The sequence below is a fragment of the Triturus cristatus genome, chromosome 5_1 (assembly GCF_964204655.1).
Source record: "Triturus cristatus chromosome 5_1, aTriCri1.1, whole genome shotgun sequence".
In the NCBI taxonomy this organism is placed as follows: domain Eukaryota; kingdom Metazoa; phylum Chordata; class Amphibia; order Caudata; family Salamandridae; genus Triturus; species Triturus cristatus.
In genome coordinates this window covers 712,414,232-712,438,817 of record NC_140587.1, presented here as the reverse complement: position 1 = coordinate 712,438,817, position 24,586 = coordinate 712,414,232, and the positions used below count along the sequence as shown (strand labels likewise).

The window sequence follows — 24,586 nt, the reverse complement described above, 5'->3', positions numbered from 1 at the left end:
TGGCTCATCTCACTCTGGCGAGGTTGTCTATAGTAAACTCTGTGATGCGGGACGAAAATGTCCTCTCGATAATATTGTTCTAGGTAATCCTTCTCCTCTTCATCATCATCCTGACATTTGATGTGTAGCTCCGAAGGATGATGAGCTACCCCAAATGGTCCTTCATCCTCTTCGTCCTCGTAATCATCATCCTCTTCCTGCACATATGTTTCCAGGAGATGTGAGGGAGTAAGCGGTGAAATATTGCTATACTCATGTCTTTGAAATGATTTGAGCTGAAAACACCTAGATGAAACATGTTTAATGAGTAGATAGGTAATGCAAGTGCCGCAGACGGAACAGGTAAATCCCCAGTCGATGGAATCGTTGTCGACGTGCTCTCCGTCGATGGAATTGTCGTTGACGGGATCATCGTTGATGGGACCTTGGTCGACGGGACCTTCGTCGACGGAACGGTCGTCAACGGGGTAGTAACCAGCTGCATCTTCGTCGATGCTAACGTCGTCGATGTTGACTTCGACGCTTACTTCATCAACGAGGTCTTCGTCGACGATTTCTCAACGAGGGTTTCTTTGACAGGATAGTAATCCTCGTCGACAGTATAGGAGAGGTGATAGTCATCATCGTGACAGTCTCCGTCGACGAAGAAGCAGAAGAAGTGACAGAAATCGTCGACGAAGGAGGGAAAGCCAGAGCTTTTGAAAGGCTTTTACTCACAGTTTTTGTAGACATCTTTTTAGAGTCCTTGAGAGCAGAGTCCTGAGGAGAGTGCGCTGACCCAGAGGAGATGAGAGGAGTCCTCGGAGAAGGGCCAGAAGTAGAGTGGGAAGATTTATGGTGTTTTTTCCCCTCGCTTGTAGAGCTGTCCTGAGACCTAGCTCTCTTGCTGGAAGTTGAGGCTCTATCATCCTCTTCAGCCGAAGAGGATTTAAGCCATAACAGCACTCTAGCCTCCCTATCCCTAAGAGTCTTAGTAGGGAAGGTCCGGCAAATTTTGCAATCTTTTGCCTCATGTTTAGGGTAGAGGCAGTAGATGCAGTCCATATGCTGGTCATCAACATGGACTCTTCTTGGCGCAGGTTCGGCAGGACTTGAACAAGGCTTTCTTGTCAGACATCATGAAATAAAGAAGAAAAACTGAGTGGCACTCAGGGAGAATCCCTTCCACACGACGTGGGGTGAAAATCTGAGGAGAACTGGCTCTGCTGAGAGTGTTCTAGAGGGTGCGGATAGCGGATTGGTTGGTACCAATTTTTGGGTTCTTTTGGCATAATGAGGTAGATAAGCTGCTAAGATCTTGGCCACAGGCCTTTTCTTTGGGGCCTACTACTACTATTATTGTTTGGCACTACTTTTGTATTTACCGTGAGACTCCCGCCTCGGCGACGGCGAATGATTCAGGTAAGTGAATCTATGAAAGATACCCCAATACTGGATAACGCCCAAACAGACCCTCAGTCTGTCTGTATTGTATATCTTTTCTCATCACACAGTCTAGAATCCTACCAATTTTATAGGAAAACGAAGGACATGGTGAAAATCAGGCTGCATTGATCTGGAGGACGTGGGGAAGTTGCTCCCTCTGCCACAGTACATTCCACCATTCTCAAGGACGACTCCAGAGGGAGATCAAGGGAAAGATAACAGAAGTGAACATGCAGATGCACTCCTTCTACATCAAGATCCATCATGCCAAAAGTAGGATCAGTGATAACAGTTGTGGACTGGGTTGATGTCAAGGGAGGTATGCTTATGACAAAGTCGGGAAAGCTGAGGCTGAAGACGGTACTGATGTTGAGGAGGTACATCAAGGGAATCCTCACGTAGTAGGACCATCCATCTGTCTGCAGAGTGAGTCCGCTAGATTAAGAAAAAGAGGGTACTACACACGCCATATTCGGACATATATGCCTTCCCGACCAGTCTCACCAGCATTATAACTAATATCTACCTCAGATCATAGATTTCCATATTAGGAGCCAAATGAACCAGCCATATGCAAATTAGCTCTGGTTCTGTTCCAAAAGTGCATTCAGACTAGGCCCCCCTCTGAATAAGAACACAAGCAACCGCAACTGGTTTAGGCCTACTTGTTCTTTGTTGCAGTTTACACACTAAGTGCTACAGCTATGCCCACTGAAAACGAGAACAGATAATGCATTTAAAATCTGCTGGGAGTCCTCGAATGCTTAGATTGAGGGATGAGCTAGTTAAATGGGCTGGAGCTGAGATCACTGTAATGTTTCGTGAATTGAAACAAGGCGGGGGAAAAATGATCGGGCTAGAGCATGAGAGCATTTAGTTGATAACCTGCGAACACTGGACGCAGGCTCATATGCATCTGACAGCTCTTAGAATTTGCCGGAGGATTCTGATGGTTAAAGTAATCGACTTTAATGAAGAATCTTTATGTACAAAGGGAGCAAAAAATCTGACAGCTTGGTAAGGAGTAACTATGGGTGGAGGGATGGGGTGTATTGGTTTGTTAATTGCTCGCAGCTGAGAAGAAATTGCATGTTTTAATTTGTATGCATTTGGGTTGTACAAGTTTGAAAGATGCACATTTTTTAAGTTGTTTTTTAATGTATTACAATGCATAGATCATTGTTTGATTCTGATGTCCAGTATTAAGACACTACATAAGCTATTCTTTGTTTCTGAGGAACTAAGTCTTGGCAACTAGTGTTTTGTCTTGCAAGAAAATAATAACATTTTGTTTAAAAAAACATACTAATGTGACAGGTATTCCCAGCTGTGAATCCCATGCTCACTTTCCATAAGGTAGAAGCTGCTCCTTACTGACAGCAGACTGAGTCCAGTCTGGGATTGTTTGTGTTCCCTTGGGCAGAGAGCCTCACCTGGCAGCGTGGGACGGACTGTTCTCATGAGGACCAGGAACAGTACTGATATGCATAAGATGGGTCTCTGTCTAGAGTAGCATAGTGGGCAAAAAACAATGGACAAAGATGGGACCCGAAGGATCGCCAGTGGCTGAGATTAATTCATGCATTCCAACCACCACCCTGCTGCTGGCACAAGTTACCTAAAGGGTTCATGGTAATATCAGTCTTTGAGGAAGAGAAGGTCCCAGCTGTTGACCAAGGTGGTCCTCACTGTCACACATAAGATATATTTAAATGGCAGAGACTGTACAACCTGGTAACAACTGTCCTGTACAGAGAGTACAGTAGCAGTCTGGTTGTAAGATGTGCCATCTCTTGCCACACTGTGCCTTCTTGTACTTTCTGTGTTTCTGGCATCTCTTCTGTAAGTCACTGTTTCATCTGCATTTTACATTGACCATTTCCATTTTGAAAGTCAAAGCCTGTTCCTTGCTCAGGACACTGGAGCCTGCAACTCTTAACATGGATCAGGATTATGTTCAGTCTGTCATCCCCCATCCTATCAATGGAAATATACACTTACTGCACTTGCTCAGCATAGCTCAGTCAGTCAGTCAAAGCCACTTTAATCGATTAATTAAAATCATAAAAGTACATCACAATAATTCATACTGATAATTAAATACATTATGATAATACAATATGTTACAAACATCCTAAAAATTAGCTCAGTCAAAAATAAGGAAACGAGGAAGTACATGAGAATCAAAGCGTAATAATGTAGGACTGTATGAAGTGGACCTACTATGGTCACTACGTGAGTCAATGCCTTTGCGAACGTCAGTTCACTAAGTGCTGTAAATCAAAGGAATATTAAAGATCTTTGGCTATAAAAATAAGTACCCAAAGGTAGAGAGAGCAGAGTGATACACAGAAAGAAGAAAAAGCGCAAATGGATTGTTGCAGTTACACGATAGCCATCAAGGTGTGAATGTCGGTTAGAAAGTGGAGTTGCGGTAAGAAATAGAACATCTCACTTGTCTAAATGAGAACCTGCAACCAAAGATTAGACATCAAACTAGTACTGAAGTAGCTATCTGGACGGGAAGAGCTAAGTCAAATGAGAACAGTAGCTGTAGAGTTGTCACAAACACCAAAAAGGGGCTGAGACGCCCACAAAGGACAACACAATCTGCAACAGGGTAGTGTACTAAAAACCAACAAGTTACTTAGCTTGGGGAACACTCTTTCTGGTGGATACTGTATCCCACTGTAGATTCCTCATCTTCGAATAATCCAGAGGCGCCAGACTGAATTGAGAAAACTTTTTTCGGGCATTGCTTCTTGGCGCTGCTAGGTGGCACTCTGTCACTCCATGTTGACTCGGTACCATCCCGGAATTGGCAGAGCCACAAGCTGACATCCCTTTCTTGCTCATCTCTTTCGGGGTCATCAGGTGCAGAGGATGAACAATTGTTGGTACCAGTGTGCAGATTCCTGAATTGGGACATTTTTAGATGTTATAAAGAGGCCACATTAGAAAACGGGTAGGTGGGAGGGCAGTGAGTAATCTGTGGTTAGAGTATCCACCAGAAAGTATTTTAATTTGTTCTCCCGATAGATATTTCTAACCACAGATTCCTCAAAGATACCAAAGCAATACCTGACAAGGTGGAGGGTTCAGTGAAATTAGACAAACCAAAAAGACCTTCAGGGGTGTGTCCTTCCCGCCAGACCAGACTATCAAGGCAGTAGTGCTTTGTGAACATGTGAAATGATGCCCATGTTCTAGACTGACAAATTTCCAAAACAGCCACTCGACATGCCAACGTAGTGGTAGCAGCTATGGCCCTGGTGGAATGAGCCCTATGGGGAATGCATCTTCTCCAATGGGTAGCAGAATTTAATGAAGAGGACTAGCCATCTTAAAATTGTTCTCTTCCGCACAGCTTTGCCTTTATTTGTCCCTGTGAACCCCACAGAGCTGATCATCCACTTGGTACAACTAAGGTAAAAGCTCAAGGCTATTTTGGCATCCGAAACAATGGAAAGTTTCTTTCTCTCTCAAGGGATGAGGAGGAGCAAAGAATGTCAGAAGATGATGGATAGTCTGACGAGGAAAGGTGTTACAATCTTAGGCAGAAAAGCCTCCCTAGTCGGAAGCACCAGCATGTCTGGAAAAAAGTTAGTATATGGTTTCTGTACAGACAGTGTTTGCAACTCAGGTGATATACAAATGTTATTGCTAAGAGGAACGCTGAGTCAAAAGCGCAGAGAACAACTAAGCATTGGTTCAAAAAAAGTGCAAATGAAATATGTAAGAATTTAGTCGAGGTCCCACTGGGCCATCACAAATGGTTTGAGTGGAAACGTGGGTCAAATCCTTTGAGAAACACATCACAATGGGTGATTTAAACAATGAAAGTAGATCTAGTAACCGCAGAAAGGCTGATAGGTCCGACAAATACCCTTTAGCAGTGGCCAGAGCAAGTCATGAATTGTTCCTTTTTGAGGAAGTCGCTGAGGACTTTTAGGTCTAGGATAGGACGAAGGGCCTTGTCCTTTTTCAGGACCGGAAAGTAGTGGCAATAGCAACCACAGCCAATTTCTGGTTCAGGAACCCTATCTATGGCTCCCTTGGCCAAGAGAGCCATGACTTCCTCCTGGAGTAAAATCAAATGATCCTCTGTCAGTCGGTCATAGGATGGAAGCATGGAGGGATGGGTGGTCTCGAGAGGGAGGGGAGTAGCCCTTTCGGACTGTCTGGAGGACCCACTTGTCTGACTAGGACAGTTTAGAGGCTGAAGCCGACGGGGTGGTAGTGGGGTGGTAGTGGACTGACCCGACCTCTCACTCCCTGACCCACGTGGTCAGAAGAACCGCCCACGCAGGGTTAGCTGAACTTGTGTGGTTCGGTGGCTGGTCCAGTTGAAAGCCCACCCCCTCCCAAAGCAACGAAAGAGGCAAAAGGCTGACTGGAGACACACAGCCACTTCTGGTGTAAGGACTTGGCTGTTAGCCTGTGAGTCCTTAAATCACTCCAGCACGTGTCTGGCTTGCCTCCTAAGAGACAGGTGCCATCAAAAGAGCATGTCCATAAGAGAGGACTGGACATCCCCCGAAAAGCCTGATGTTCTCAGCCAGGCGTGGCGTCTGACAGCCAACGTCTATGAAATCGCTCTGCCCAGCGAGTTGTTCATGTCGATACCAAACGGGATGGCGAACTTTGCTGCATCTCTTCCATCTGAAACTGCTTAGGAGAGGACTGCCCGGGCCTCCTCCGGGATCAGTGGCAGCACTTGCACAACAGTTTCCAACAAAGTGTTGGAATAACAGCCTAAAAAGCATGCAGTGTTCACTGGCTGGCAAAATAAAATATTTTTTCGTACCCAAACTATCCAGCCTCTTGGATTCCCTATCTGGGGGAGTGGAAGGGAACGTGCCTTGGTATGTAGATACTAGGACTACCAAGTTCTCTGGGGTAGGGTGGGTACTGAGGAAAATTGGGTCGTCAAAGGCAGGGTGGTGGGCAATCGTCTTATTCCCAGGAGCACCTGTGCTAGGACTTGGACCAGGTTCACAGTAGGCCGTCCGTGAGGGCTTCAATAAACACAAGTAAGTTTTCCAAGGAGGAAAATCCCGAGTGCAGCACCTCAGTCAGAGGGTTGCTCTGGCTCGTAGGAAAATCGGGGAAGTGTGAAACCAACCCAGGCGCAGGTTCGGAAGAAAGAGGCTTTGAACGCCGAGGCTCCTCGGTCACGTCGGCCAACGGATGAGGAGAAGCCGAAGCACTATTCGATTTCTTGTGCTTCTTATGCCTCTAACCTGAATGTTCCCATACTTTTGAATGGGACAAGGAGGACTTAGGACTTCTGGAGTGGTGCTCAGTCCTTCCTCTCGATCGGGACTGTGACCTCCGAGTAAGAAGCGACATGGTGTCGCCTGCTGGGCCTCAAGCAGCTTTAGGGACAGCTTCCTCAAAGCCTTTGGAGTCATAGCCCGGCAGTCGGAGCACAACTTCAAGTTATGGTCGCGCTCCAGACACCAGAGACAAACCAAATGCAGGTCCATCATTGACATGGTGCGGTGAGGGGCACAGCACGGCTTGAAACTTGAAGTCTTGCTCAACATGATGACCTTCTCACTGAAAAGCAAAATGTTGAAGAATCTTGTCAAAAAGTGACAGACATCAGCGGGCAGAGGTGGTGCCTATATAGGTAGCGGTGCAGCTGATGCAGTCTCGCGTAACCGACTGACACCAGCTACGGTCGCGCAGGGGTATTGCTCAAAGAAAAATCTTCTGGTTCCAGTCTGACACCTGGGAAATTCAAAGGTGAGGAATCTGCGGCTAGATGGCTTTATCAGATAAAAGAGAAATTGAGAGAGACAGACTGACACTGTGACACCCTCGCACCTTTTATTTAGACAGAGTGGTGGGATCGGGTAGAGTTCTGCTTCACCTTCTTTTGCTTGCATTTAGACTTCGATTTTAACTTCCCTGAGGATTTCGGCAAAGAAGTTGACCTCCAGCAAGAGAAGCTTCAGTAGCGAGTCCACACTCACAAATTGGAATGAGACCTAAGCGAGGGCTGCACTAATTTCCTGTGTTTGGCAATGTACAGCTATCCTTTTCACTGCCAGGTCACCTTTGGAAGCATGAGGGCACACTTGCCACCCGACTTCAAGACATGTCCCCAGCCAAAGCACCAGACACAAAACTTGTGCGGATCTGTTACTACATCTGTTTTCTACAGTCACTGCATAGTTTGAAACCTGTAGTCCTAGGATAGGCCATCGTTCCTTAGCACCCTTGATTTTGTTTGATTTTCAGGAGTTGTCAGAAGGATGATGAAATTGGGAGCATAGCTCCAGATTCGCATCCGAAGGTACGGAAAGAAAGGAACAGATGTCAGTTCAGTAATAACTTTATTCAATGCTTTTCAGTAACTTATAAGTGCGCCGCAGGTTGAATAGAAAACAAATAATAAAAACATCTCTTCATATATACAATTCAATGGAAAACGATCGAGGGTCTAGCCAATTAAAAAACAAGGTCATCCACTCAAATAACTCATTCTAAAAAATGTGCAGAGTAAAAAAATTCCATTACGTAATCGCATCATACAACAGTCATCCCACAAGGTGTTTTAATTATGGTGGTGCCTCCCGCAGGTTTTTCCTTATTTTCAATACCTACCATAAGAAAGAAGGCATTACACAGCACACATATGACGTGTGTAATTGTAAAAAAAGAGCTAGTCTGCACTATCTAAAATTAAGTTTTTTAAGTACAGATAAAATACATTTCTTCCTAGAAATTTCATAAAATTTACAAAATAATACACTATACAAATTAGTTATAGGCGACACACTGTCACACGGGCACAGTGCTAACTCTGACAGGGAGTGACAGCTACTTGGAAACCCTACCACCAGCGGCAGCATGTTTGTCCTAAATTGGGTCAAAATAAACCTTTGATGGTCAATGTAGGTGGGTGGGGCTTATGTCTGGCTGCGCTCAATCAGTTTTGGGGCGGTACGGAGTCAATGCAGAGCCACGCCAATTAGTAGCGCACAGGAGCACTGCTGGAGAAAAGTTTTCCAGATCCAGTCTGGTGCCTCAGGAGTATTCTAAGTTGAGGAATATGCAGTGATAATTACCCATCTGAAATAACATACTTTGCCCTAAAGATCACAACACAGCATAACAATGCACAAAACAACCTTTATGCAAAGGTACAACTTGAAAAAAAAGATTTTTTTGGCAAACCTTTTTTGATGAAATGGGTGACCAAAGGATTCTGGGTAGTGAAAACAAGTTTTTATGAGATTTGAAAGCTGGTCTGATGGTGGTTTGACAGGAACTGCAATGCTCTCAGGCTGATTAAATTTCAAGAGAGACATTTCTGGTAGCTCCTACAAAAATAAAAACAATAACATTAAAACTCTTTTTATATTTCTTGCATCCCAACAGAGGATTGAAACCAGTAAAACAATCTTCTTCCCAGTGAATTAAACTAACATATGGTGAGAAAGAAATAACTCTAAATGGTTAGAGAAGATAATATACAAGAGATCTCCTACTTCAGTAGAATGCATGCAATGTACACAAAAGTTGAATATCTTGAAATACAGGAACCTTATTCAAAGTTATGCTTTTTGGCTCAAAGCTATAAGTAACAATTACTGTGATAGAGATAAATGTGTCTTGCAATACAGAAGGATCTCAACTTAAGCTCGGAACATAAAAAGGGAAAGTAAGCAGGTCGAGAGAATGCAGCAGAGGCAAAACATAAGGTCACTCATTCTGTGAGCTAAGCTCACTATTTACTGTGTCAGGGAACAGCTTTACCTTGTGGATAATGCTGCACCGTGTGACAAAATCTAAAAGTAGTAATGCCAAATTTACAAACTTTCTACAGACTCCCACCAAAATGTAAAGCTGAAACCAGTGAATCATTCACTGGAATGTAGTCCCTGTTAGGATCCCCCAACTACTCCTAGTTGGTAGAATTTGCATAATCAAGGTGTGGAAAAATCACAGTATGGATACCCTGCCACATACTGGTGGGAACGTAAACTGCTTCAAAAGCTGTTAAATTAGAACTCTCAATGCCGGCATCATGCATAAATGTAAGTGTCATATGTTACTTTCTTCCCCTACCATTAGCACATATCCACAACTGTCAGTGTAGTCCTTAAAAAATTAGTAAATCAGTGAGTGTTGTTGGCTGAGTAATCAGAGGGAATACAATGATAATAGCGAGGAGCCCACAGATAGGAAGCAATTTTATTCAACTCCTACGCCGTTGTTCTACTGACATTCTCAAGATGTTGGCGGATATCACATCAATGAGAAAGAAAGGCAGCATTAGCCAGATTAGGTATACAGCAAGAAGTAAAGACTAATTTACTGGCCAAACTGAGAATCACTCTGGGAAGAAGTTCTGAGTGTGTAATGCCAGACACTGCATGCGAAGAAACCCAAGTATTGTTCTGGACAGGGAAATGTCTGGTGAATACCAAAAAGCCTGCTTTGAACTGCCGGAGTATGCTTTGACAAACTGGACTTTTGGCCCCTATCTAGAATATAGCAATGGGAAATGGGGGGGCTGCTGTTCACGCAAGATAACTGCCTACAAAATGTATGAAGGAAATTAGATAAAAATACAAATGTGAGTGAGTCCATAATAGTCTCATCCTGATGAAGCATCATGCAAGATTCCAAGGCACTAAAGGCTTGCTATTCACTAATGTGTCTGGGTTGTGAGGAGATAATTTCTGTTTGAAGCATTCTCCTGCCAATATCCCGTAAAACTTTCATCTGAGAGTTACCTCACTTTAAAAACAACAAAAAAATGAAGCAAGATCCCTGCAAATTAGGCCTTGCTCTGAAAACATACTTGTCCACACTTTACATTCAATTTTGCAAAATTCCATAACAATAAATATGCAAATTTGTACACCCTTGCTTTTAAGGACATCAGTTATCTGTGGAAAGAGAAAAGTGTTTCACACCGTTGAATGGCAATACATCAGGAAGGCGATACATAAGATAAAATCATACAAAATCTTAAAAGTGGTGAAGGCCTTGGGATTCCTTAAATGTACAGGCTCCTGAAATATGTTTTGAGCACTTTTAATTTTGTCACCTCTCATACTTAAAAATTAGATGAGAAGTATTTCAATGACTAAGGTTTAAATCTGGTTATTGGATTTCAGAAAATAAACGGTACATAACAGTACCTCACCTACTTCCACTGGCCGGTAAGGAAGAAAACAGAAAGAGTAAAATGAAACCGGTGAAGGCGGGAGAAGGGGAGGGCAGGCCAGCGGGTGAGGGGTGGAGGTGAAAGGTAGGCCTGGGCGGTAAATTCCGTTCAGCTTGCAGAATTTGGGCCATTTCGCAGAGATTTTTTACCGTTTCGCGGAGCTTTGCCTAGCGCGACTACGCAAAATCCGCCCACCCCTAGTGAAAGGACTGCTCAAGAAAAGAAGGGGAAGTGCATGCTTGACAACACCTGGCGCTGGAGGATGCGATGGTAACTAGGGAATCTCCGTTAGTCAATCTCATTCAACTTGTTAATGTCTGCCAGGACGTTTGTCCAGTATTGTTGTAATTTAGGGCCATACCAGTGAGCGTGTGCCAGTGTACCCGAGTGTCCGCCCTGCCTACCGCATCCATCAGCCCCGCCCTGTTTCCATTTAGCCGTCCTGACGGGGGTGTATACGAGTAGTGCGTAATTTTAAGTAAGGTTACCTTTCTGGAGGTGCAATAGGCAGACATGCGCACTCGGTGCAGAATGTAGGACCATTCCTTAGTGGTAAATGAGTGGTCGCACTCCAGTTCCCACCGCAGCTGTGCTGGTAATTTAGTGTTGGCGGTTGGGGAGTTTAGGAAAGAAACATATCAGAGAGGAGACCTTTGCCAATGCCCGATTGAGCGAAATCCGTAGTTTGAATGGACATGTGAGAAGTCAATGAGGCAATTGTGGTCGAACATGTCCCGCACCATTATAAAATTGGCTTCTTGGCGTGGCAGGAATGTGGCCCCCTGCAGAGCCGGTGGAAAGTCAGGGATCCTTCAAGTTAAGTGTCTGTGGTGATAAGCGAGTGGATAGCTTTGTCAGCTGCACTCTGCCCTGGTCCCTACTATCGCCCTTACCACTGGGGAGATGTAAAACCCTAAAGGCCGGTGTGGCTTGGGGAGCTACGAGATTTTCCAAATGTGGATTTTCACTAGCGCTTGGTCTATAAAGCACCAGTGTTTCTCAGTGCCAGGCATGTTCCATTTTACCAGATACCTAACCTGCGCTGCCTGATAATACTGCAACAAATGGGGAATACCCATGCCACCGTCTGCCACAGCCAGGTATGCTTGTTTCTTTGCAATAAGTGCCTTTTTACTATCCCATATGTAGTCCTCAATTAGGTGTTGCAGCTTACCAATTAAGTGGAGGGGGGGGGAGGTGTATGTAGTGGTAGGGTCTACATGAAATAGAGTATCTTTGGTAGGAGAGTCATTTTATCCTCCGCCAACCTACCCAACCAGGAGATGGGGCCTCCCTTCCAGGACTGTAGATCAGATTGGTCAGTAGAGAGCAGAGCAGCATATTTATGCTCTGCTGTTCACTCCAGTGCGGAGAGCATTTGCAGGACCAAGTTAGCTACCCCTTGGGCTGCCGATGAAAAGGGAAAGAGGCGCTATAGCTGGATTTGGCTACCTTGTGGAATGGTAAGGTTGAGAGCCTGCGATTTCTTAAGATTAACTTTAAAACCAGAGACCCTCCCAAAGGCCTCTAGTTCGTGTACGAGAGAGAGGTGAAGGGGTGTGTAATGGCTATCATGACATTGTTGGTCTTGGCCCTTTTTGGCTAAAGTTCCTTAAACTTTTTGCTTTCCCCCTAGACTTTTTTTCTGACATGGTATTGCCAACTTAGTTGCTTTGGCCACTTTGCCACGGCTGATCAGTGTCAAAGTGCAAGTGTTCCCTGTGTAAAGAGTTATGGTTATTGGTTGTCCATGATTGGTAGGTTTACCTTTCTAGTAAGGTCCTAGTAAAGTGCACTATGTGTTCCAGGGCTGGTAAAGCAAATGCTACTAGTGGGCCTGCAGCACTAATTGTGCCACCCACACAGGTAGCCTTAAAGAGAGAACTAAGGCCTGCCACTGCAGTGCCTGCGTGCAGTTTGATAAACTGCCATGTTGTCCTGACAAGTGCACCCACTTCATCAGACACCCCTATGGTAGGTCCAAGGTACCCCCTGGGCAGAGTGCAGTGTAAGTGAAAGGTAGGACATGTACTGAGGTGTGTATCATGTCCTGACAGTGAAATACTCTCCATTTCGTTTTTCACTGTTGAAAGGCCATCTTGCCCATAGGACAGAATGGGGAGGCTGTGTAGTATGTTTCCAGCCTATCGTCCCAAAGGCTTAAGATGGAGAGGTGAAGTTTAGTGTGCCTGAACTCACAATTCAATAACACATCTTTTTGTGAAGGTGGTTTTTGCATTGTGTGTTTAGAAACCACTCTTTTAGAAGTGGCCGGGTTTTTGTGCTCTAACATTTCTGTGGGTCTCTGCCTGGTTGTGGATTGACTATCTGGATCTGAAAGTGATAGGATCTGGGGAATGTCTTGACCCAGGGGAGGAGGTGAGACAGTAACAGGCTGACCTGCATCTGGAGTGTAGGGGGGAGGAGCAGCCCCTGGAGGTGAAGAGGCCTGGGCTGCCGCCATAAAACAATGGCTCCATCCCCTGCTGAGTGATTAAGGATCCAGACCCCCACTATCAAAGGAATAAGGTGTCAATGGCAGGGAGACACCCATAACTGGTTTAGACAGGGGTCAGTGCCCCCCTAAACACAAAGACATTGAGGGGTAGAACTATGAGAGCTGAAACCCCTGGACTTTGGAATGGAATTGTTCAAGACTGTAAAGGATTGAAACTACTTTGTGGTCAAGATGAACCTCTGCCAAGGAAGAAACAGCTGAATAGACTGAAGGAAAGTACTGACCCTTGCTGTGTGTTCTGGGGCTGGCCTGTAGTTTGCAGCTTTAATCAAGGAGAGGCTAAAGGGACTTTGCTGTGTGCCCTGCTTGAAATGACTTTGCTGTGCTGTGTCCTGAAGTAACTTAACCCCAAGGGCCCGAGGAGAGCTGGCTCCCTGTTGTGGGAACTCCGGAACACAAAAGTTTCTGGAAGTGTCTCAGCGACGCTATGTGGTTGTGCTTTGTGCAGCCTGAGACCCTCATAAGAATTGCCCTGTGATCGTGGGCACCTGGAGTCCAAGCGAGTCTCAGCGACGCTGTGTGCGTGTGCTTCTTGCAGCCTGAGGCCTTTGTGAGGATTGCCCTGTTATCGTGCACACCCGGAGTCCAAGTGAGTCTCAGCGATTATGTGTGCGTGTGCTTCTTGCAGCCTGAGACCTTCATGAGGATTGCCCTCTGATCGTGTGCACCCGGTATAAATGCACCGTATCCAGCATTGGAACCAGGCTCCAAGTCTTGCTTTGGCCAGCACTAGTTGGAGATATGGACAGTGTACCTGGTCAAAAGCCTTGTCGGTGTAGACGGAGAGAAAAAAAGCTGGTATGCGCGAGCAGTGGGTTTTGTCTATGCGATGTAGACGTGCTTAGTGTTATCACTGCAGCCTCTCTCGGGGATGAGACCGGCCTGGTTGGGATCTACCAGACCTTGCATATAGGGAGACAGGCGGACCACCAGTACACTAGTGAAGATCTCAACATTTGCCAATGAGATAGGGCGATATGAGGAGCAAAGAGTGGGTTCCTTGCCAGGCTGAGGGAGCACTGTGATGGATGCCTCTCTCAGGGTGTCTGTGAGTGAGCCCGTCGTGCTAAAGCAGTTGTAGAGGCATTCAAGGATGACGGATAATTGTGTAGAAAATGTTTTGTAAAAATCAGAAGTGTAGCTGTCCTGGTCAGGGGCTTTGCCCGGCTGCAGTCGAGCTATCGCTGCAAGCACCTCGTCTGGACGGATGTTACCTTGCAGGTGCAGGGAATCATTCATGAGGATGCAGTCCGTAGGCGCATGAGCTAGGTAAGTTTGAGTGTCCCCCAGACAAAGTGTTTCTGCCGAGTCCAAGGCAGAATAAATGTGCTTGAACTCTTGGGTTATATGTGCATCCTGATACATCCTATTGCCTTGTGAACCTTATAGAACAAGTTACTTACCTTCGGTAACTCATTATCTGGAAGAGACTATCTAGCTGCAGAATCCTTACCTTTGAATTTCCCAGGCGTCAGGCTGGATCCCGAAACTTTTGCTGAGCAATACCCCTGGCACGCGCGCCATCGGGTGGCTCTATTCGGCTCTGCGTGACGTTGTCGGCAGCATTGGTTATGACGTTGCAGTGTCTATGTAGGTGCCAACAAGGCGCGTAGATCTCAGTACTTTTCGTTTTTTCCACGCCAGAAGCGCAGAACAACAAAGTAACTAACGTAGTTGTGTGCAAAACTGGGGCCCTGAAAAGGAGAGTAGCCCTAGCCCTACAACATTAGTCCGCAAAGCAGGGAGGCATGGGTGGGGCTGTAAGGAATCTTCAGCTAGATAGAGTCTCTACCAGATAACGCGTTACCAAAGGCAAGTAACTTGTTCATCTGATGGATACTTCTAGCTGCAGATTCCTTATCTTTGAATTAGATACCCAAACCATACCATCCCAGCGATGGGTGCGGACCAATACCTCAAACTAGGAAGTCCTGTAGGACCGAACGGGCAAAACGCCCGTCCCTGCGCCTTTGCACACATTTGCCAAGCACTACTGTCCAGGCAGTAGTGCTTGGCAAATGTGTGCAAAGATAACCACGTTGCTGCCTGACATATCTAGTACTGGATCACCCAGAGTCAAGGCCGAACTCGCAGCTTTTCCCCTGTTGGAATGGGCCCTTATCCCTCAGAGACCGACTACTGGTGCAAAAGAACTAGGGCACTGAAAGGGATGACCTGAACCCTAGAGAACAGTTCGTAGAACAGGGAGGGCAGGCGGTAAGGAATCTATCACTAACTAATGTCTCTTACAGATATATCGTTACACTAAGTAAGTAACATTAGTGATAGATTCCTTACCCTAGAATACATACCCAAGCAATACCAACCCCGGTGGTGGGTCTGCGAACAAGATTACACCAGAATGTCACGGAGAACAGAACGGCCAAAGAAGCCGTCTCTCCGGAACTGACTGTCAAGGCAATAGTGCTTAGCGAAAGTATGCAACGAGGCCTAAGTGGCTGCCTGACAGATGTCTTGCAGGTGGACACCGCGTCCCACTGCTGTAGTAGCTGCTGTCGCCATGGTAAAATGGGCGCGTAGCCCAACCGGAGGTTCCTTTTTAGCCAGAGAGTAACAGGCTTTAATGCACGAGACAACCCATCGGGAGATAGTTCACTTGTGCACAGCCCGGCCTTTCTTGGCGCCCACGTAGCCAACAAAGAGCTGGTCATTCACATGGAACTGTTGTGTGCGGTTGAGATAGAACAAAAGCGCATGTTTTGGGTCCAGACGGTGGAGCCTCGCTTCTTCTCTCGAAGGAGGCGGAAAGAAAGTGGGCAGAGGGACAGTTTGCCTGAGATGAAAGGCAGAGACTACTTTTGGTAGAAAGGAGAGACGCGGTCAAACCTTGTACGGATGAATCGCCAGGAAAGGAGGTTTGCAGATAAGAGCCTGGAGCTCACTCACCCGCCGAGCGGAGGTGATGGCCACCAGGAACAGTTTTCAAAGTTAAAACCCTTAAGGACAGTTATGAAAAGGTTCAAAGGGAGCGCACATCAAGTATGTGAGAACCAGGTTCAAGTCCCATTGAGGCATCACCAAAGGAATAGGAGGGAAAAGGTGAGTAATGCCTTTGAGAAATTTATTGACAACTGGGGACTTGAAAAGAGAGGGCTGATCAGGCAGCCTAAGAAAGGCCGTAAGAGCAGAAAGGTAGCCCTTGATAGTGCCCAAAGCAGAGCCCTGCTGGGCCAAAGAGAGAAGGAACAATAGGACCTCAGAAAGAGGGGCAGCAAGAGGATCTACAGCTTTCGCTGTGCACCATGCCGCAATTCTTTTCCACCGACAGGCGTATACCGTTTTAGTGGAGGGACGCCTGGCTGCCAGAATCACATTTCAGACTTCAGGAGGCAAGTCAGATGGAATCATCTGTCGCCGTTCAATCTCCACGCAAGGAGGTGGAGGCTGGACAGGTTCGGGTGGAGGACCGTCCCCTGTTGCTGCGACAGGAGATCCTCCCGAAGAGGCAGTCGGATCGGGGGATCCACGCTCATACTGAGTAGCTCGGGATACCAAACACTTCGAGCCCAGTCCGGTGCCACAAGAATGACTTGAGCCCGGTCGCGTCTGTTCTTCTTCAGCACTCTGGGCGGAAGTGGTACAGGCAGAAAGGCGTACAATAGACCGCAACTCCACTCGTGACGAAAAGCGTCTCCGAGCGAGTGTCGCCTTGGAAACTTCAACACGCAGAACTTTGCGCGTTCTCTTCAGTGGCGAATAGATCTAACCAAGGTTCTCCCCACTGTTGAAAGAGACTTTGCACCACCTCAGAGTGAAGACGCCATTTGTGATCCAACATGCACCTGTGGCTGAGTTCGTCCAACCTGGCTTTCAGGGTACCTTCCAGGTGTTGAACCACCAAGGAAATGCCTTGACGTCCCAGCCATGTCCAGAGGTGCAGAGCCTCCTGACATAGGGTCCACTACCCCACCTCGCCCTACTTGCAGTACCACATGGCGGTGGTGTTGTCTCTGAACACTTGCACTACTTTCCCTTTGACAGAGGGAAGGAAAGCTTTCAGGGCAAGTAGGATCGCCCTGAGCTCCAAAAGGTTGATCTGGAGCTTGGACTCCGCCGGAGACCAGAGGCCTCTGATCTCCACCTCTCCCATGTGGGAAGCGTCCGTCACTACTGTGTGCTCCGGTTGGGGAAGGGAGAGGAAACTGCCGCTGACCCAATGCTGGTTCGTGAGCCACCACTGCAAGTCCTGTGCAGTGCCCTCCGAGATCTGGACGTAATCAGATAGGTTTCCCTGATGCTGCGTCTACAGGAACTTCAGGTCCCACTGCAGAGCCTGCATATGCCATCTGGCATAATAGATCAGCAGGATGCAGGCGGCCATGAGGACCAGCAGCCTCAGGGTCTTCCTGACCAAAACCCAGGACCAGGGCTGAAAGATCGGCATCATAGCCCGAATGTCCCAGACTCGTTGTTTGGGAGGATAAACCCGAAACTGCGCCGTGTCCAGAACCGCTCCGATGCAGAGAAGCTTCTGAGAGGGAATCAGGTGCGACTTCGGCACGTTGATAGAAAACCCCAGCAAATACAGGAGGTCGGCCGTAGTCTGGAGGTGGGAGACGACTGATTGGGGCGAGCCCGCCCTCAACAGCCTGTCATCGAGATAGAGGAAGACTGAAACCCCTGATCTGCGCAGATGAACTGCGACCACTGCCATCACTTTCGTGAACACACGAGGGGCGCTGGAAAGGCCGAAAGGGAGCACGGTGAACTGAAAGTGCTCGTGGCCTACCGTGAACCGTAGGTAACGCCAGTGGGCCGGCAGGATGGGTATATGAAAATAAGCATCCTGCAAGTCCAACGCTACCAGCCAGTCTTGTGGATCCAGGGCAGACAAGACCTGAGCAAGCGTGAGCATCTTGAACTTCTCCTTCCGGAGTAATCGGTTGACGTTTCGGAGGTCCAAGATAGGACGCAGGCCGTTGTCCTTCTTCGGAACCACGAAGTAGTGGGAATAACAACCACAACCTACTTCTGGCGTCGGAACCCGTTCGAGGCCCCCCTTGGCCAAGAGGGCCGCAACTTCCTGCTGGAGAAGTGACCAGTGATCCCCCGACATACGGTGGGACTGAGGTGGCATGGCTGGAGGGGAAGACTATTTGCAGAACCCACCTTTCCGAAGTGATGGTGCGCCAGTGGGGAAGGTGATGGCGAATCGTGCCACCCACTGGCGTCTGGTGGGCCTGAAACACCTGACTAGGAAGGTTTTGAAGCAGTGGCGGCAGGAGCGGTGGTGGACTAACCTGCACGCTGTCCTCGGGACTTACCACGGCGGGCCCCACATCTGCGGCTGCGCAAGCTTGCTGGTCTGAAAGGAATGCGCGCCTGGGCGCCTCGACCCTGACCTCGAAAGGAGCGAAAAGCGGACCCCGAGAGAGTACGCGTGGTGGCGAGACCTAAGGACTGGGCAGTAGCTCGAGAGTCCTTGAAGCGTTCCAGTGTGCTTTCCGCCTTGTCACCAAAGAGGCGTGTGCCATCAAAAGGCATTTCCAGCAGGGTGTTCTGGACATCCCCGGAGAAGCCAGTAGTTCTAGCCAAGCGTAACGGCGCAGCGCCACCTTTGTGAAACGTGCCCTGCCGAGAGCATCCACTGTGTCAAGCCCACAACGGATGGTACATTTAACAGCATGTCTCCCCTCGGTAATGGCCTGGGAGAGAACCGCCTGTGTCTCCACAGGGCACTAAGGCAGCACCTGTGCCAAGGTAACCCACACAGAATGGGAATAGCAGCCCAACAGGCACGCAGTATTCACCGCTCGCAACCCAGAACTGGCAGAAGTGAAAATCTTTTCCCCAAACTGCTCCAGTTTCCTAGAATCCTTGTTCGGAGGAGCAGAAGGGAATGCACTCGGCGAGGAAGAAGCCTGGACAACCAGACTCTCAGGCATTGGGTGTTGTGTGAGAAAGGTGGGATCGCCCGGCGCCGGGCAATGGCGGCCTGCCACACCCTAGTCTACAGGAACTCCTGTGTTAGGTTTATTCCAGGTGCTCAAGAAGATATCAGTAAGCGTCTTGTTGAAGGGCAGCAACGGCTCCGCAGAGGAGGACTGTGGCTGCAGCACCTCGGTCAGGAGATTGGTCCTGATAGGTACAGAAGGGAGCTCGAGGTTAAGAGCCTCAGCTGCCCGACACAACACTACTGAAAAAGTTCCAACCTCCTCCGTAGAGACGGAAGAAGGGGACAGTGTACCAGGGTGTGGAGAAAATCCAGGTCTACTGGACCCTCCACATCGCATTCCCATTCAGGTTCATCCTCGCATTGAGCTGCAAGAGGGTCTTCAGACCCCTCCCAGTACTCCCCTTTGTCCACCGGTTGTTCAAGAGGCCGGTAAGGACGAGGTGCCCGGAGAAATGGGACAAACTCGCCACCAAGAAATGGAATTGGGGGGGGGGGGGGGGGGGGGGTGGAGGGGGTAAGATACCAGTCCTACCAGTCCCGGCGCAGAGGCCCGATCCAGACAACACCAAGGCCGGAAGCACTGCAGGGCATGGTGCTGGCGTAGCCGAGGCCAAAGGCGGCAGCACGGAGGCAGACCCTCCCAACGGATCCGCAGGGCCTGAAGGCGCTCTGCAGGGACCCGATGGGGCAAACAAATGGCGCTAGGCAAACACGAAGGCTTGCACCTCCGCCAAAGTCGCGTTCGGTCCCGGAAAGGGTGGGTAGGCTGCAGGCAACAACGGAGGCTCCAACGGAGCCGCGGGGGAGTGACCACCCACCCCTCCACCGCGTCCTGCGACCGGTGAGGGGTAGAGGAAGCACGACGTCGCTTCTTCGACTTATTATGGCGCCTAGACTTACCTGTCCCTGATTCCGGCGAGCGATGCTGATGGCTCCGCGACGGTCCCTTGACCTACCATGGGAGCGGGCCCTCAATTGGCGTGGAACCGATTGCCGGACCTCCAACAACTTTCGGGAACGCTCCCGTAAAGCTTTCGGCACCATGGCCCAACAATCGGGGCACGCCTCGGGGTCATGGGCGTGCCCCAAGCAGAAGAGACATGTCATGCGGGTCCGCTACCGACATGTTTCGGCGGCAGGCCCTAGAGGACTTAAACCCGGGCATCCCTACTGCACCAGAAGTCAAGTACTCGACAAAACAAATTGTCAAAAACCAAGTTAAACCTTCTAACTAGGGGTACCGCTCTCTCTCGGATCTGCGCTGCTAGATGGAAAAAGAAAGAACTGACGTCAGCGCGCGTCTAAGTAGCTCCGAGGACGTCATCTCGGCGGCTACGATGCCAGCGACGTACACGGAGCCGTACGATGACACCTACCGACGCTCAGGGGTACTGCTGACGAAAACTTTCCGGATCGAGTCGGACACCTGGGGATATTCTGAGGTAAGAAATCTATCACTAACGTGTCTCTTTCAGATACAAGAAATCCAACTTAAAGGATCAATATATGTATAGATATAAGAGTAACAAATTATTGTATATCATATATTAAAATTAGCATAACTGATGAATTATTGATCCAATTTTGGTCCTGTCTGTCTAACTGCATGATGTCAATTTGGAAACGTTTATTTTAAGATGTTCCATATAAATGCTTGATGCGTGCTTTGTTTTTATAGTATGAATGGTCGTATGCAAAAACAGGGTATGAATGGCATGTGATCGCATGAATGGCTGAAAGGGATATTGTTCTGATGGGTGGGAGGCTCATGATGTTGTCTAAAGTTCAATTGCTTGATTAAATATATGTTCTGAAAATGCATTGTGATAAATAAAAAAAAAGAAAAGAAAAAAGAACAATCTAAAAGATAAATATAATTGACATAAAAAAAGTCTGAGTATAGATTTGGATTCTTTCAGGTAGCTTATATAGATTGGGGACTATCTTTGAGTTTAATTTGGAGGCAGGATTTTTTTTCATTTATGAGTAAAGTACCCTCCATGGCCAGTCCAGCACTAAGATCACCTGCACACAGCTGTGCAGCAGTGCACTCAGAACCAAAGGAGTCAAAGGAATGGGAGGGAATGTCTGATGGAGATAGAAGCTCAAACTCAGAAGAAAGACATTCTTCAGGGATCCTAGCAGCGGGAATTGCTTGTTCTCGTGAGTGGCAAAATGGTCCACCAAAGAGAGCCCCAGACGGCGAAAATGAATTGAACTACCTCTTGGTGAATATATCACTTGTGGTTGGCAAGATAGCACCAAATGAGATTGTTGGTCTACACATTAAATGATCCCATCAAATGGTCAAAACCAGTTGTAGATGGGGAGTTTGAGCACAAAATCACAGCTTCAGGAAAGCAGAAACAGGGTACACAAGCCTGTTTTTTCACATACCATATCGCTGTTTTGTCCAGGACCTGCTCCTATCGATAGATGGAGGGCAGGAACACGTTGAGAGGCAGGTGGATCGCACAAAACTGGAAAGCTAGATATTACAATTCTGCTCTGTAGCAGACCAGGGATCTCTGATCTCCAATGCATCGCAATGACTGCCTCAACCAAGGGAAAAGGTCTTTGGTCACCATGGTGGCCATTACAAGAGGCAGACAGAATGGCTTATCATAAATGCAGTTATCCTTCTCCAGCAGCCACTACAAGCTTCGAGCTGCTTACGAGGAAATTCTAATTGCTATCCTTGAGGACTCCTTAGTACTGGATCCAACAGAAATGGAAACTCTACTGAAGGGAACACTTGTGCCAATGAAAGTGAGGGGGGCAGCAGGAATCGGAAGACCAGCAGGTCCAACAGACAGAGGAAGGTCAGGGCTGAAAGCAGAGCCCTTCACAAAATGTCAGGATCATAGCTTGAACGTCCCAAACTTGTTAGGAATGCAATAAGGCAATCAGCAAGTCAGTGTCAAGCACATCCCTCATGAAGCGGAGACTCTGGGAGGGCAGTAGGTAGGAAGCTGACCGAAGACCCCAAGTCGAAGAGCAGGGAGAGACTGGCCTTCAGCTAGTCCAACATTAGCTGCAGCAATCCACCTTCAGCAACAAGCCATCGGCGCATGGAACATAAAGATCCCATACCTCTGAAGATGTGCTGTGACCACAGAAAAAAACTTGGTGAAGAGCTGAGGTGCTGAGGTCAACCCAAAGAACAGGACAGATAATTGATAGTGGGTGGGCCCAACACAAAATATAGATACTTCATGTGCTACTGCAGTATAAATATGAGAAAATAGGAGTCTGGCAAGTCGTCTTCCAGTCTTGGAGATTCAAACACAAGAAAACCAATACAATAGAGAGCATCTAAAATTTCTCCTTGCAGCGGAAGGTGTTCAAACCCCAAAAAATCCAGAAAGAGATGAAGGCCACTGAACTTTTCCTGAGAACAAGAAAATACAGGAAATTGTATCTCTGCCCATATTTGACATCTGGAGAAAACTCTGCAACAAACTCAACAGTCCTTTGCTCAGCAGAGCAACAGCCTCCTGATGAAAGATGAGGGCATGACTGACTGGAAAGAATGGGGGAAATGGAGAAGGCAAGTCTTGAAAGAGAAGGGTGTAGACTTGGTTGCCAATCTGAATGATACAACAGTCTGTAGTAATGGACTGCCAGCATGCCAATGAAAAGACACTTCACACTTCCACAGGGGCACTTGTTCCCTCAGAGGAGAAATAGGACAGTTTTGCAGGTAAGCAGGTACTCTGGAAGAAAAATGCTGCTGCTGCCGCCTATGGCAGCCACTTGAACCGCCACATCACCTGTAGCTGTGTAAGAGCTCCATCTGCTGATAAACTAGTTGTGAGAGCTGACAGAACCAATAGATCAGTTCTCCAGAATATATCATAACTTGCAGTATTTCTGCTGAAACTGGCATGCCAAAGAAACAAGTCAGAAGGATTGCGTCTTGGCCTCACTCTTTAAATCGCTCTAGGGCCTGGACATCCTTTTTGCCCAAAATGTGAGCTCTATCGTAGTACAACAGATTTCCTTGCACATTCCTTGAAACCTCTGTTGAGCTCATCCATAGGAGATAGTAGATGGCAATTTAGGGTGTTATAGATGTCACAACTGAATCCACCATATCTATGTGAGAGGGGAGGTTTTGTTTAGCTGCTTCCGGCTCATCATGCACAACATTTTCAAAATGGTGACAAAGAAGGTTGGGTGGATTTAGAATGACCATTTGTGCTGGTAAACGCTTCCCGAAGAAAATACCCTTTTCCTCATTGCCCAAATCCTCTGAAACACTATATAGAGAATTAGAGGGAAACAAGTCAGTTCTGCTTGAAGGGTGAGGAAGCCTGCACAACAATTCTCTGAGGAAGGAGCATTATTTGAGAACTTTGGGTCCCCAGGAGCTGGGTGATGGCAGTGGGCGACCTGGCTGTTTACCGCCAAAGCTGGATTGTTCTGTGCATTTAAGATAGGGTTCCTAAAGATGCCATAAAAGGGAAGTAACAGCATGACTTCCGCTGAGCCAAGTTGCAAAATATCTATGAGAAGGATGGCCTGGTTCTAAAGGACTTCTGTGATCACAGATTACACGCATCTACTACTATAGCTATTAGGTATGGTCGGGGGTGGGGGATGGGGGGGGGGGGGGGGGGGGGAGACTAAGCCAATTGTATTAATTGAGGGAGTGCGCCAGGGCTGTATATTGGCTCCCTTCTTATTTTTTATATATACTAATGGCTTAGAACATTTTTTAATACAACACTTGGATTTTCCGAGAATAGGAGGCAAACGGGTACCTTTATTGTCCTATGCGGACGATACAGTCCTGATGACCTTAACAGCCACTAGCCTACAAAAATGTTTGGATGCTTTCACTGAGTTTATGACAGGACTGGATCTTAAGGTTAATTTTAGTAAATCTTTTATTATGGTCTGCGGTCCAAACAAAACTAAAACACGTATATAGTAAATGATATGGCTATTGACAAAGTGCCAAATTTTACCTACTTGGGGAACCTTTTTAATAATATACTAAGTTGGGACCACTTGATTACGACAAAGCTACAACAAACTAGTAGAACTATAGAGGGGCTTTTTCGATTTGCCAGCAAACTTGGTCATAAGCAGATAGCTGAATTGAAAACACTGTATAAAACCAAATGTCTGTCAGTGGCCACCTACAGGGCAGGAGTATGGGGATATCATAAAAGAGCACAGATTCAAATATTAGAGAACACATTTTTAAAAAGACTTATTTATCCCCAGTAGTTCCCCCACTCAATTCTGTCATTCTGAAGTGGGTATTGATTACGTGACTGACAGAATTCATATTTCCCCCTTGCTTCTATGGGGAAAAATGTGGACCTCAGAGGACCTATTATTTTCAAGAGATATCCTATGAGACTGTATGAACCTTGACAATTTAATGGCGGTCCCCTTGTTACGTTATGTAAAAGAAACTTTTTATAAGATAGGCCTTGAAGATTTTTATGACAACCCGGAGTCTATTCAACCCAATATGAAAATGGGCATTAAAAACGCATATCATTCTGTTTTAAGCTTGTCT

At 47.2% G+C, this 24,586-nt stretch overlaps 1 protein-coding gene across 2 annotated transcripts in view; it reads right to left on the bottom strand.

Annotated features, from left to right (window-relative positions):
- Positions 1–24,586, bottom strand: part of TRAPPC8 (trafficking protein particle complex subunit 8) — a 1,257,619-nt gene that overhangs the window by 146,794 nt on the left and 1,086,239 nt on the right. For both annotated transcript variants that reach the window (XM_085605699.1, XM_085605700.1), the window contains one exon: positions 8,614–8,759. In XM_085605699.1, the coding sequence (XP_085461825.1) occupies positions 8,614–8,759 (146 nt within the window). The remainder of the gene's footprint in view (positions 1–8,613; positions 8,760–24,586) is intronic.